At 41.9% G+C, this 12,957-nt stretch overlaps 1 protein-coding gene across 1 annotated transcript; it reads right to left on the reverse strand.

Annotated features, from left to right (window-relative positions):
• Window positions 1-8,148: 8,148 nt before the first annotated feature.
• Window positions 8,149-11,504, reverse strand: EAF01_009651 (uncharacterized protein). Its single transcript, XM_038917907.1, has 2 exons — window positions 9,154-11,504; window positions 8,149-9,097 (listed from the first exon to the last, which is right to left on the reverse strand). Exons 1-2 carry the CDS (start codon window positions 10,223-10,225, stop codon window positions 8,967-8,969), a joined length of 1,203 nt encoding a protein of 400 aa, XP_038766716.1. The 5' UTR covers window positions 10,226-11,504; the 3' UTR covers window positions 8,149-8,966.
• Window positions 11,505-12,957: the final 1,453 nt, after the last annotated feature.

Consider the following 12,957-nt stretch of genomic DNA (forward strand, 5'->3'; position numbering starts at 1 on the left):
CTCATTAGTGATGAGATTTGGAGAAATGTATGACGTGTTTTGATTTTAGTATAGTAGACTAGTAGTGAGTGGGAGGCGAAAATAGGAAATGAGCCGCTTTGCAAACATGAGGATGTTGGTTGGAAAAGGTAGACAACGAATGAAGGATTGGGATGCTGATACTTGTATTTCTGGATATCGGATGGGAAAGGATAGCAAGTTTAATCATTCATCGGCTTCTTCTTCTTCTTCTTCTTCTTCTCGAAATTTGGCATAGCAAGCCATCACCAAATCATACCTCAATCTCTCCTCCATTCTCATCCTTCTGATTCAAACTCTCAACTATTGCAACTGGCGTTTAGAATATCTATTCCGAAAGAAGAAAGAAGAAATAGATACCCACAGGATATCAAGAAGTGCGGGTCAGAGACAAGGAGCCAACATAGATATATTCCCCAAGGGGCTGCCGGAACAGCAGAGCGTAGGATTATACTATATATGTCAGTAGTAGCTACATTTAATAGTAGGATTATGGGATTATGGACAGTGATTGGAGTAGCGAATTTTTGGGAAGAAGGGAGATGAGAACTGAAATTTGAAATAGATTGAGATTGAGATTGAGATTGAGATTATTACTAAACGATTCTATACAATCTCGAGAGAAAGAAATTCCCCTAGAATCTCAAAGGACCTAGACTCTTAGAGTAGGTATCCAATCCAAACAAATAAGTCTCGTTGCTCAAATTCAATATAGTATATAAAATGGAAATGGACGTTGAGATTCCATCATTGTAGTCAACCTCTAGGGTCCTCTACATGAAAGCTTCGATTTTCTATTCAAAGTATATCTTCAATATCGAGTAATCCCATCCAGCTAGTAATTTAAAGCTCTTTCTCATTAATCATGAATGATTGTGTATATAAATACGAGAATATCCATTGCAATCTCAATCTCAAGACAGTGATTGTGAATATGAAATCCTGTGATAGCAGAGGTGTTAAATATCTTTCTGTATTTCTAATTCCTATGCTTTTTAATACAATTATAAGGATATCTATCTACCTATCTACTTCTCAACCTCTCATCTAATAAAAACGTACAACCTCCCTCCTCTCCCCTCCCCAACCTTGACAATCTGCACACACACCAAAACCAAAACCCAAACGAAAACCACCACTCAATCCCATTCACAACAAGCGCAGACAAATTACACGCCTCCCCAAACATCATTAGCCATCCATCATCCCATCCATCATACCCCCCCCCACCCGATTTCCACACGACCAAAAAAATCCAAAAAAAAAAAAATCCGTACCACACGAACAAAAGACAACACAAGCGCTACACCACATATCAAAGACGTCATTTCCCTCCACGAACTTAGCACTGCATTAGCGTTCTATATCACAACTTCGCGTCGTGTATGTCGGCTTGCTTGAATCGTGTACATACCATCTGCGATGCTATGTTGTGCTAGGTGGTACTGTACTACACCTTGACGTAAAGTGTCATACTTTATATATGGATGGATGTATCTTTACATCATATCTGGGTATGTCTGTATGTATGTATGTATGTACGTATGGATGGATGGATGGGTAGATGGGTAGATGGGTGGATGGGTAGATATACATCATCACCAAAACGTCTATCCAAATCACAACTTTTGATCTGGTGGTAGGAGATATATTGCAACTACAACTGTCGCAGCAATGCTTACGTAGTGACGGATTCTCTTTCTCAAAAATAATATGATATGCTATGCCATGCCATGCTCTGCAGAAGATGATAGTAACAGGGTAGAATTACACTGGCATTCCGCGCTATACTCGGATATGTCCCTAGATCCCAATATTTCATTTCTCTAGCCAGTGGACATCCAGTACTCAAGTGACATTCAGCATACCATATCATACTCATTCCAGCAGGTGCGTATACCTCCGACTCCATTGCACCATTGACAAACTTCCGCATGTACGTATTTCGTATGTACGCGCATTGTATCTCACCAGCAACCAGCAACCTTCGCGATCGGCCCCAACAGGAGATTAGATTGAAACAGCGCAGGAAGTGTACGGTACCTGACGCCGTAACCGGGCGCATTATCCAGGGCCCCCCTATTTCCTCTTTCCTCTTTCCTGTTTCCTCTTCCTCATCATGATCCTCAGGGTATCCATATCTATATCCTGTCAGGACCGATGATTCTCTTCGGGATGTGCATGCAAAAAGTGGAATTGGTGACTCCGGGAGTACCTATGTATCTAGCGTAGATATAAATAGGTTAATAAACAAACCCCAAACACAAACACACCCATACAACCACCATTCGCACCCTAGAAACACGCCTCCAAAAGAGTGAACCCCTACACTTTCCCTGTTTCGCCCTGTCCGCTCCGCCGTCGATCCTGTCCCAGCAAAGTAGGCCATCACCTATCCTCGCGTTCATCAAACACCGGTACCCAGCAAGCCTTTATCACACACCCCATGGCTCCGAAAACGCAAAAAGGAAAATTGTCCATCTTCCAATCTCGTTTATCGTTCTATGTGTTCTTCTCGAAGGCATGATCTTAGACATTTCCCCTATCTTTCTTTTCATTTCAAAAACTGCCTTGTCTAGTTTAGGAATGAAACCCTGGTTGGTATCTTTTTGGGAAATGTAGCAATAAAACAGAAAAAGTAAAAATGTCAATAACTATGTAAAAAAGATGTGTTGAGGAATTAGGTAATCAATGTCCCTGCTTTCGTCTTAATGATGAGAGGATAGAAATATAGCAGGGTGAAGAATTACCTCAATAATCAGGAAGAACTTGCATTGGTGTATTACATTACAATTCACAAAGTCGCTACACCACTCGGGCTATTTGCCACCAAACTACTGTCTGTGACTGTCTGTGACTTGCGTGCGTAATACGAATTCGGTCCCTGATATCAACATCCACCAAGATACCTACCAGCTACAAAGTACATGGTAACCAAGTGAATACGACAGCGACGTATCGATTGGGCAACAATGACGTCGACGATACTCCATCTTCATCTCCATCTCCATCCCCATCCCCATTCCTCACTCCCAGCTTGTTTCCCTCAGGAACAAATCGATTACTCCGTAAATTCAATCCATCCATCCATGGTCGTGATGTCTCTTGCCCTTGTTACAACTTTCCACACGATACAGGGGGAACAACAGGTACCGTACCGTACGTACCGCTCCATTTCTCAATCCACCTGGACAACCATCGACAACCACCCACAACCATCGACAACCATGCACAACCATGCACATCTAAAAATATCCTCCTCAAGACTCCAGAGCTAAGAGTCAAAAAGCCCCCCAACCCTAACCCCCCCTCCCCAAGAAAAGATATACCAAAACCAGTAATCCGTTCCATCCCCGAATTGTCCTTTTCAAGTAACACCCACTTCACACCCACCCTCTCCATCCCCATTTGTCAACTCGTACCTCCCATCCATGCCAAAAGGGCGTGTGCACAGGGTCCGGTACACCAAGATTCAAACATCACCTGTTCCCAAAGCAACCTCGCATCCCCAAGACCCTGAATAAAAAATCCATCTGCTACACCGCAGATAAGGCTTGGCGAACAGGGGGCTTCCGACTCCACTGTGTGTACTCTCCTCTTTTGTAAATGGGAAAAAGTACGTTGAGTTGAGGGGATTTTTAATTTATAGGTCAAGCCATTGATGTCATATGTCTCGGATGGATCATAGGGGAGCGAATGGGGGAGATCGGTGGTGGAAATGGGGGTTTCTTATCGTTCTTGGACCCCCTTTTTGATGGTGTTGGGTTAAGATTATGGGTTGTGATTATGGATGGATTATGGATGGATTATGGATGGATTATGGATGGATTATGGATGGATTATGGGTTGTGATTATGGATGGATTATGGATGGATTATGGATGGATTATGGATGGATTATATGATAAATGCGATGGAGCAGATAAATGCTGATTTGAGCGCAAACTCATTTGGGGACTTGGGTGCATAATCTTCAGGATAGAGATTCAATGGAGAAGACTCCTTAGATGAGATGATTGCTGGACCGACCATTCATGGATGGCGGATACAGCGCTTGTACATGGCATTCTGTATCTATCTAGGTATCTCGTCTTCACCCTTCGGTACCATCAAAGTACCTCGAATACTCTGGAGAGTGAAGATCGAAGATTTGATACATGATCGTCTGTATCAGTGTATATACAATTAACGATGGAGCACACACGCGCACACCATACCATCGATCCAAACTCAAAGTCTCAGAGTGTCAACGTCTCAAAGGATGAGAGAGGAGACACAAAAACATGCTCAGTGGAGAATGTACGAATGTATCAACCAACATCCTCTCTTTGCGGATCTCCCAAACGAGAGATCCCTCTAAGGTTATACAAAATACATCACCATCACACATCAAACATATTTCCCACGCGATCCGGCTGCATCCAGTTTCCCATCTCCACTACCGAAGTATGAGGATTATCCATCTTCTACCAAATGCTAACATCACAGTGACATTACCCTTCCCTCCCATCTCAACTCTTATGTCGATGTAAATACCTTGGGCATCTACATCTCTCTCTCTCTCTCTCCAAATTCCAAAAGAACCCGTTCACGTTCTAGACACGTGGAGAAATACACAAAAATATGGTGACGGAGTGGTACTCGATCTTCCCCAATTTTGTGAGAGAATAAAAATAAAAAATTGGAGAAGGAACGCGTGGTCTTTTTCTCCAACTCTCCACGTCTCGGTCAAATTCTCGCGGGCTCTTTTGGTTTTGTGTACTCTGTGTTCTAGATTGGTGTTGTTGATCTACTGCTATATATAAAATTTCCCTTTCATTATTCATCATTATCAAACGAGATGTCTGGATATGTATCTATCTATCGGTCTATGAATCACGGTCCAGATGTTCGCGCGTTTGGTATTATATATGTATCTGACATCTGTATACGAAGTATATATTCCTATCTGATTCCTATCGGAGATAACCATGCACCACCTTACCAATCATGCCAATCGGCAATCATCACATAGATATTCAACCTATGTTTCATAATCCCCATTCATTCTATTCTATTCTATTCAATTCAATTCAATTCATACCTCTCTATCTCATACCAATACTCTATACTCTATACTTTAAACTTTCCACTCTATATCCATCAAATCTAATTAATCCATCCATCAGCATCATCATCGTCATCATCATCATTATACTTTAAACTCTAACGACAACGGCCCGGTTTCATGTTTACGGAGTTCGGGAGTGAGGACGGAGAATAGGTCAGGGTAATAAACACCATGTAGTGTAAATTACAATATAGTCACAATCTTATCTGAATCTGATACGAGTACATACTTTATTATATTATGTAAATCAACGATGATGTGTGCAAGTACCGGTAGAGCACAGTGCAAATTTGAGATATATAATTTTGAACATGCATGAAGGCTTCGGTGAAACAAATTCTTCCTTTCCTCCTGGGTATATGCTGATAGTAAGATTCATCTATTGGAAAGTTTCGTTTACATAGTAGGTGATCCGGTAGTATATCCCGTAAATGAGAATGTATATGGAACTACCTACCGGTCTAGTATGCGACTCCCCATCATCTATCTGCGATCACAAGACGGGTTAAACAGCGGTAGGTACTTGTACTGGATAAATAGAGATCGAAAGAGAATGAGAAATGGCGGTAAGGGTTGATATTCTGAGTTTGGTAATTTCGGATATACGTCTCGCAACTGTTTGTTCATTTGGGTATGAGGTAGATAGGTAGGTATCTTGTACAGACATATACCGGTATACATATAGTAGTAGTAGTAGTAAATTCATAATCGATTCGATCTATATAGCTATGCTAAGACCATGCGATACACCTGTATTTGTGTCTAATTGAATAAAGTAGATAGGAAAAAGACATAAAAACCTATTTCCCCTTAGTATCCTACCAAGTCGCCTATATTATATACCTGTCCTGTTCAACATTTATAGCTCGTAATACCTGTATTTTTGAAGACGATGTTGTTGTGGTTGCTTCGTTTCCATTCTATGAGTTAATAATGTGTGGCCTATTTCCACCCGGCATAATGGTGTAGGCCCTCTTTCCCCTCTTTTGCGATGCGACGATTTTTGTTGTTGTTGATGTGGTATACATATACATATACTAGATAGATGTAGATACAAAAATCCAACCGCGCAACTAATAATTCCAATTTCTGGTGCTCTCATTACAGTTACATGTAGGTAGTCAATCCAATCCATCCCCAGCACACCCCAGCACTGCACCCAACCGACAGCCTAAAATCAACGAGGCTGTGTTCCCTCTCCTCATCTCTCCTCATCTCTCCTCACCTCCCCTCCACAATATATACCCTACCACAACTACCTAACCTATTCTATTCTATCCTACCACAACTACCTAACCCAACCTATTCTATCCTACCCTACCACAACCATCCTACTTTACCCTACCCCAACACCACCACCACCACACCGCATCTAAAAACCGCAGATGACCCTTCGAGTCCCATTCATTCATCCCATCCCATCCATATCATTCATATTATCCATCCAAGTTCCACCCCACTACACCCTTCCTCATCACCCTCACCCTTCCAATCCAACCACTCACACACCATTCCCCTCATCCAAATACTCTCTACCCATCTATCTAGAAAGCTTTCGCGTTTCAGAATTCCAGGGGTTCCTGGGGGGAGGGGAGGAGGGACTTCGTTTGGATGTATATACTTCGTAGGTAGATATAGATTATATATATTTACGTCACTGATATTCCTTGATGCGATTTGATACTAAGATTAACATACCCGAGTATCAACATCAGAACGAGTACTAAACTACACAGAGAATAATACGGTTAAAGAGTATTCAAACGAGTATGTGAGTGAGTGAGTATATTATCAAATCAGCAAGTATTAGAAAAGTTTGCGATCTCTTCAGATGAGATGAGATGTAAATTATATACATGTACCGGTATACAAATGACAGGTAAAAATATCTAGTAATTTGTTTCGTGTGTATTGTATTGGGAATCCCATCCTCTCAAATCGTGTCGCATCACTATCACGTGCTTACTATCATATTATCGGTTGGAGACACCTCGAAAACTTGTATAAGCTATATATATATTTCCTATAGAGTTACGCGGATTTACATGTATATATTTATTAAACAAATACATACACTCTCTATATCTTATATATTTCATATATCTCAATTCTCTTACATATCAATTCTCATACATCTCAATTCTCATATCTCTCTATATCTCTCATCTCAATTCCCATACATCTCATACATCTCAATACCCACCAACCCCTTCCAAATTCCCTTCCCTCCCCTCCCCTTCCCTCCCCTTCCTCCAAAGCAAAATACAAACAAAACAATCTATCCAATCCTATAATTTCAACAACCACCATCCCAATATCATCCATCACACACACATACACATCCACATCCACATCCACATCCCCCAAAACCCATAACCATACCTTCCTAACATAACACCTAGCCTTCCACCCACCCACCCATCCATCCATCAACCCTAAGATTTACCTACCCCCCTACCTCCCGCCCTCCTCCCATCAAATGATTATCCACAATCATCTATCTACATTCATTCAAGATCATCCATCCATCCATCCATCCATCCCTCTTGCCCCCCATCCATCCATCCAGGATCATTAATCATTAATCATCAAATATAAAACATCAAACAAACTCCCCTCTCCCCTCTGCCATCCAATCGCGCCCCTTCCCTCCCCTCCCCTTCCCCCATCATCTACATACCAACCCAAAACAGCCTTCGTAACCACCTATCCTAACCTCCCTCGGATAGATAGACAGATAGACAGATAGATGGATACATATCAAAAAATGTATACATACATACAACATACATACATACAACATGCATGCAATTGACATCGCAATCACTCAATCAAAATGGATTTTCCACTGGAACGTATATATGTATGCTGTCGGATGATTATACATACCAACACACATTATCCAGTTGTAAAATCCCCCGCATCGCATTTGTGTATTCCGTAATATCAATTGCCCATTCCATCAAACTCCCTCTTCTCACAGTCTGGTAAAATTCTCACTCAAATACACCAATCAATGTAAATATTAAAGTTTATGATATTTTATTCGTGATATTAATTTCTATAATCGTAGCGACGGTATGTGTATAAACCTGATCTCATCCAGGTCAATACCAATCCGACTCAAGGTATTCCAGCGCTCTGTTCACCCATCCATCTAATCCAATTCCATTGCCACTCCCAAATCCTTTCAACCATCCATCCTTCCTAATCCCCCTTTCCCGATAATCGCAATTCAAAATTGGGTATGTGTGAACGAATGAACGAAGAAATTTAAAGAGAAACAAACTAGTAGTACAACAATACACGGCACGCTCAAGTTACAATTGAAACGTGCCAAATCAAATTCCCACCGCAATGCCCCTGGCAAGATACATGCCGCCAAAGATGAAACCCTTTTCAACGCCATCCATTAAAAGCACACATTGATCTTTGCTCCCGTCCCAGACAGCGCAGATTTTAACCCCGAAAATCACAAGTGTAACTCTGGTTTGGTGCCTCGAAAGAAGAAGAAAAGGAGGACAACCATGTAGTGATCGAATTAGAAGTGAATATAAGTTTTCGTGACTGCAATCCTGTCCGCATCGTATATATAGAAAGGACTCTCATTGTCAAAAGTCGCAGATTGATAATCGAGATGCAGAGGTTTCAATCGCTGCCACCACTGCAAAAGGAAAAGGGTATTGAAATGATGCCAGGAAGCATTAAGACAATTAAAATTTGCGTCGAAGATTTTGGTTGACCAATCATCTTTTTGGTCGTCTATTGTCGTAGTATTGGTAATATGAACAAAGCGTAACATGTATAGTAGGTATTGTACAAGTTAAAAGACGTGGAATTTATTCATCCGAGTGATGGTCATCGGATCCAGCTTCCGATTTTGCGTCGCCCTTGTGGACTTTCTTATGTCTTCGTAAGTTTGAGACAACAGAGAAATGTCTGCCGCAACCTTCAACGTCGCAAGGAAATGCTATTTTTCAGTTAGTTCAGATGGCTTGCATTGGTTGTCGAATGTGGATAACTCACGCTTCTCCCCAGTGTGACTGTACATGTGTGTTTGTAAAGAACTTGGTCTGGTAAATCTCTTGTCGCAAACCTTGCACTTGTGCTTCTTTTGGGTACTGGTCGATACTTTTGAGCTGAATGAGCCCATCATGGATTGAGGAGGTAAAGGGGGGTTTCCACCGCTAAGAATACTGCCGGGGGGAGGTAAAGTTCTCGCTGATACTGATTCCATATCAGACCCGTTTGAATAGTCGGACATTGAAGAATCGACGGAGCCGCCGTAGTATGGGTAGCTGTTTGATGACGAAGAAATCGACGAGTGGTTTGAGTGTGTTGACGGGAAACCGTATGAATCGGCAGATCCTCTTCCAATTCGCGATGGACCAAAAATGTTTCTTGGTGTGGTGTTTTGGCTCATGGCAAGCATGTCTCTGGCGCCATCCATGGTTGGGTCTCGTAGATAGCTGGCATTATCATTGTTTGGCAATCCTCTGTTATGAAAGTCAATAAGGGAGTTCTGACGATGGGACCGCGGGGCATCGGCTGGGGCATCGAAGAATGAATTGGAGGATACTGACGGTTGTGAGAGGCGTCTTGAGTTATCTTGTTGCTGAACGGAATATGCACGAACTGCGGATGGGATTGGTGCCGGCGCATAGCCAGCGCCATCAAATGGAGATGGGGCTGACGTATAAGCAGTGTGAGCAGGCGAAGGTGCGTTGTTGTACCCGACGTCGCTCCCATATCCAGGTGGTAAAGCACGAGTAGGGCTCATCATATCTTGTTGACTGGTGAGTAAATCCTGTTCCACTCCAGAGAAATCCGAAAAGAGGTTACCTGCTGATGCCGCAGTAACTGGCACGCTATACGGTCCCGCTGATACATGGCTACTTATGCGTGCACTCTGCTGCCTTTCAATACCCTCGAGTCCCAGCGTTGGTGTGTAGATGCTGGAATTGGTGTGAGGCGCCGACGTTGGAGCACCCCAGTTCGGTGGGATGAATGTTACCGGTGCTGGATTCGAGTATGGCAAGTTGTGATTGTAGTGCATACCACTGTCAAAAGGCGATTGTCGGTCCATTGTCATTGTCATCTTTGGTGGACGTAATAAAATACAAAGTATAAAATACTGATCAAGCAAACAATGGCGCGCGTGGTGGATGGTCTATTTGTTGTGTGTATAGAAGTGTAGTGTAGGGTAGTATCAATAAAGCGTAGATCCGATGTGAGATCCCGTGTAATGGACGTGTATTAGTGTTGATAAAGAAAGAGTTCTCGAGGTAAGGAAGAGTCGATCAGTAAAGTGTAGTGATGTGCCAACGGGTGGGATCAGCGTTCTTTATGTGCTTCAGTCTGGGTGAAGAGAAAGCTTAAGGATGGAGGGAAGGAACAATCAAGGATAATGGTTGGGTGGGGTAATCCTTGAATGGTGTTGAGATGAGTAGTTTCTTTTGGAGAGCAAAGAACGACTAGTCAAGGCGTTCGATAATTGGAGAATGCGTCTGGTTGAGGATGCTTGTCGACTTGGATGTAGGAGGGGTGTTGAATAAGAGCGGGGCCCAAGTTGCACTTGAATCTCTTCAGAAATGATCGACGCAAGTTATCTGCCCTTGTTCTTTTTATGTTCCGCTGGGTACTTGGTACTTGGTCTTGCTCTCTGTGTATGTGTGTGTGTACGTGTGTGTGTGTGTGTTCTTTTCTGCTAGTTGGTGTGGAGAGACTCCGAGAGAGGGAGAAGCTAACAATCTCGTAGGGTAGTTGCGGTGAGCGGGTCAAGTAGTGTCTGTGTTCTCTTTTTTTTTCTTCTTCTTCTTCTTCTCTCTCTTTGTTAGATTAAGCTCATCAGACAAGTCCCACTTGACAAGTTTTCGAGAGTCAGAGCAACTGTCAGATCTTCGGCAGTCCTATTGATCTACTGATGGTGTATACCTGGGGAAGATGTCAATTCGAATGAGGTAGTGATATAGCGGTAGTTGTGTGTGTATTTGTATGGACGGTCCCAGGTGTATGGATGTGGAATATGGATATTGATATTGGTATGAATATGGATTATTGAATGTGAAAGAGTTATTGACGGTCCGTGGGAAGTCATAAACCCCAGAGAGCAATTAGCCAACAGCCTCAGAGCAGACAGCAGAAGATTGAAAGAGGATATGATCGGAGGGGTTGGTTTGTAGAGAAAGGGCTGAAATTTGAACATATATTTGCCAAAGTTACATGCCCCAAAGTAGGTGAGAGAGGTAGGCAGGTAATTCAAGATTATTTACTTGGAAATGATAAATAAATGGAGAATGATTGAAAGGAATAGGAAAGATTTCTTGATGATCACCTCTGAAGCAGGGGGGGGGGGAATTTTATGTTTGATAGAGAAGAATGAACCCTTTTTTATGAGGATGAAAATCATGAATTGAAAATGGACGGAAGTTATTAATAAAGTTTAGTTAACTCGATCAAGTAGGTACAAGTTGTTAATAAATGTTGAGTGAGGTTCAGAGAATGGATCAAAGTAGAAAACTCAGAGTAAACTTTTTCTTTCTTTCTTTTTTTTCTTTCTGTCCTTTCTTTTCTTGTCTTTCCTTTTCCTTCCTTCACTTCCTTCACTCCCTTCACCATTCTTCCTTCACCTCACTTCACTCACTACTTGGGTTAAAGTTCGAATTTTTAGTTTACACCTAGTACCGTAGTTCCCTCAGTGTTTTTCCCAGGCCCCATTTTTTCATGATGTAAGTATGAGCAAGGATTCATGGTCCGGAGCATATGTGACCCATGTAGGTAATCCTGGTATGGCGAGCACCCTTGGATGATTATTCATTATTCATTATTCATTCTTCTTTCTTTCTTTCTTTCTTTCTTTTCTCTTAACCCCGAGAAATGTATCCCGAATTCCCTTCCCTTCCCTTCCTCCAAACTGGCAGAATTATTATTCCCGGGAGTAATGTTGTATTATGTGGGGGGCATCTGGCTAAAGTCAAACATTTCCATGTCCCTAATACCTACCTAATACCTATCTAATGCCTACCTAGGATTCTTGAGCGTCTCAAGGTCTAAGGTCTAAGGTCTAAGGTCTCAAGGTCTCAAGGTCTCAAGGTCTCAAGAGAAGAAAGAGTGAGTTTCAAGAGGTGTGTCTCTCGAATAGTCTCGATGGTTGTTTATCAAATCCCAAAGAGAGTAACATAGTCAATGCGATAAAACTCAATACCACCGGTCTACCATACCTACTTGCTTTTGGATAATGAACCAGGCGATAGTAAGGAGAGAATAATGAAGCTATCAACTTATCTATCGAGATATTAATCATATTTGTGTTACTTTGGCGCCTTCAAGTATTACTCGAATAGGTCAAGAGAAATGAGGAATTCCGAGTATCTATCTTACCCTAGCAAATACATCTACCTACGACCTACTACCTACTACCTATCACACACAGACATAGATACTATCACCACCACTGGCTACTTATTACTACCATGTAACGACGACATAAAAGCTGAATCATGAAAATGGGTAATAAAATGCTAGGTAGTCAAGTCGTATGTAGTCAGTCTCAAATTAGATCCATTGTAATGTAAGTCTTGCATCTTTTGTTTTCCCTCCATCATTGACTCGAGTTCTATTCGTCATTCAACATGCATCTCAATTCCATTGCTGCGTATTATCGTCTTATGTACTATGTGTTATGTGTTGTGTGTTTTCACGTCTTTTCACGTCTTTTCATCCGTTTGCTTGACTTCCTCCATCCTGATACATGTCACTTATGGAATGCGCTTGGCTTGATTGACGGGACTCAAAATGGTTCCTAATTGTCTAAACTTCCGCCCAATAGAA

The sequence above is a fragment of the Botrytis porri genome, assembly GCF_014898465.1.
Source record: "Botrytis porri strain MUCL 3234 chromosome Unknown BPOR_014, whole genome shotgun sequence".
NCBI classification, from domain to species: Eukaryota; Fungi; Ascomycota; class Leotiomycetes; order Helotiales; family Sclerotiniaceae; genus Botrytis; species Botrytis porri.

Bases quoted from the DNA above. Each gene is read 5' to 3' on its own strand.
- EAF01_009651 (XM_038917907.1), bottom strand. From the start codon at position 10,225: ATGACAATGACAATGGACCGACAATCGCCTTTTGACAGTGGTATGCAC. The intron at 9,098-9,153 runs GTGAGTTATCCA...ACTGAAAAATAG, and splicing joins CAGTCACACTGGGGAGAAGC to CATTTCCTTGCGACGTTGAA.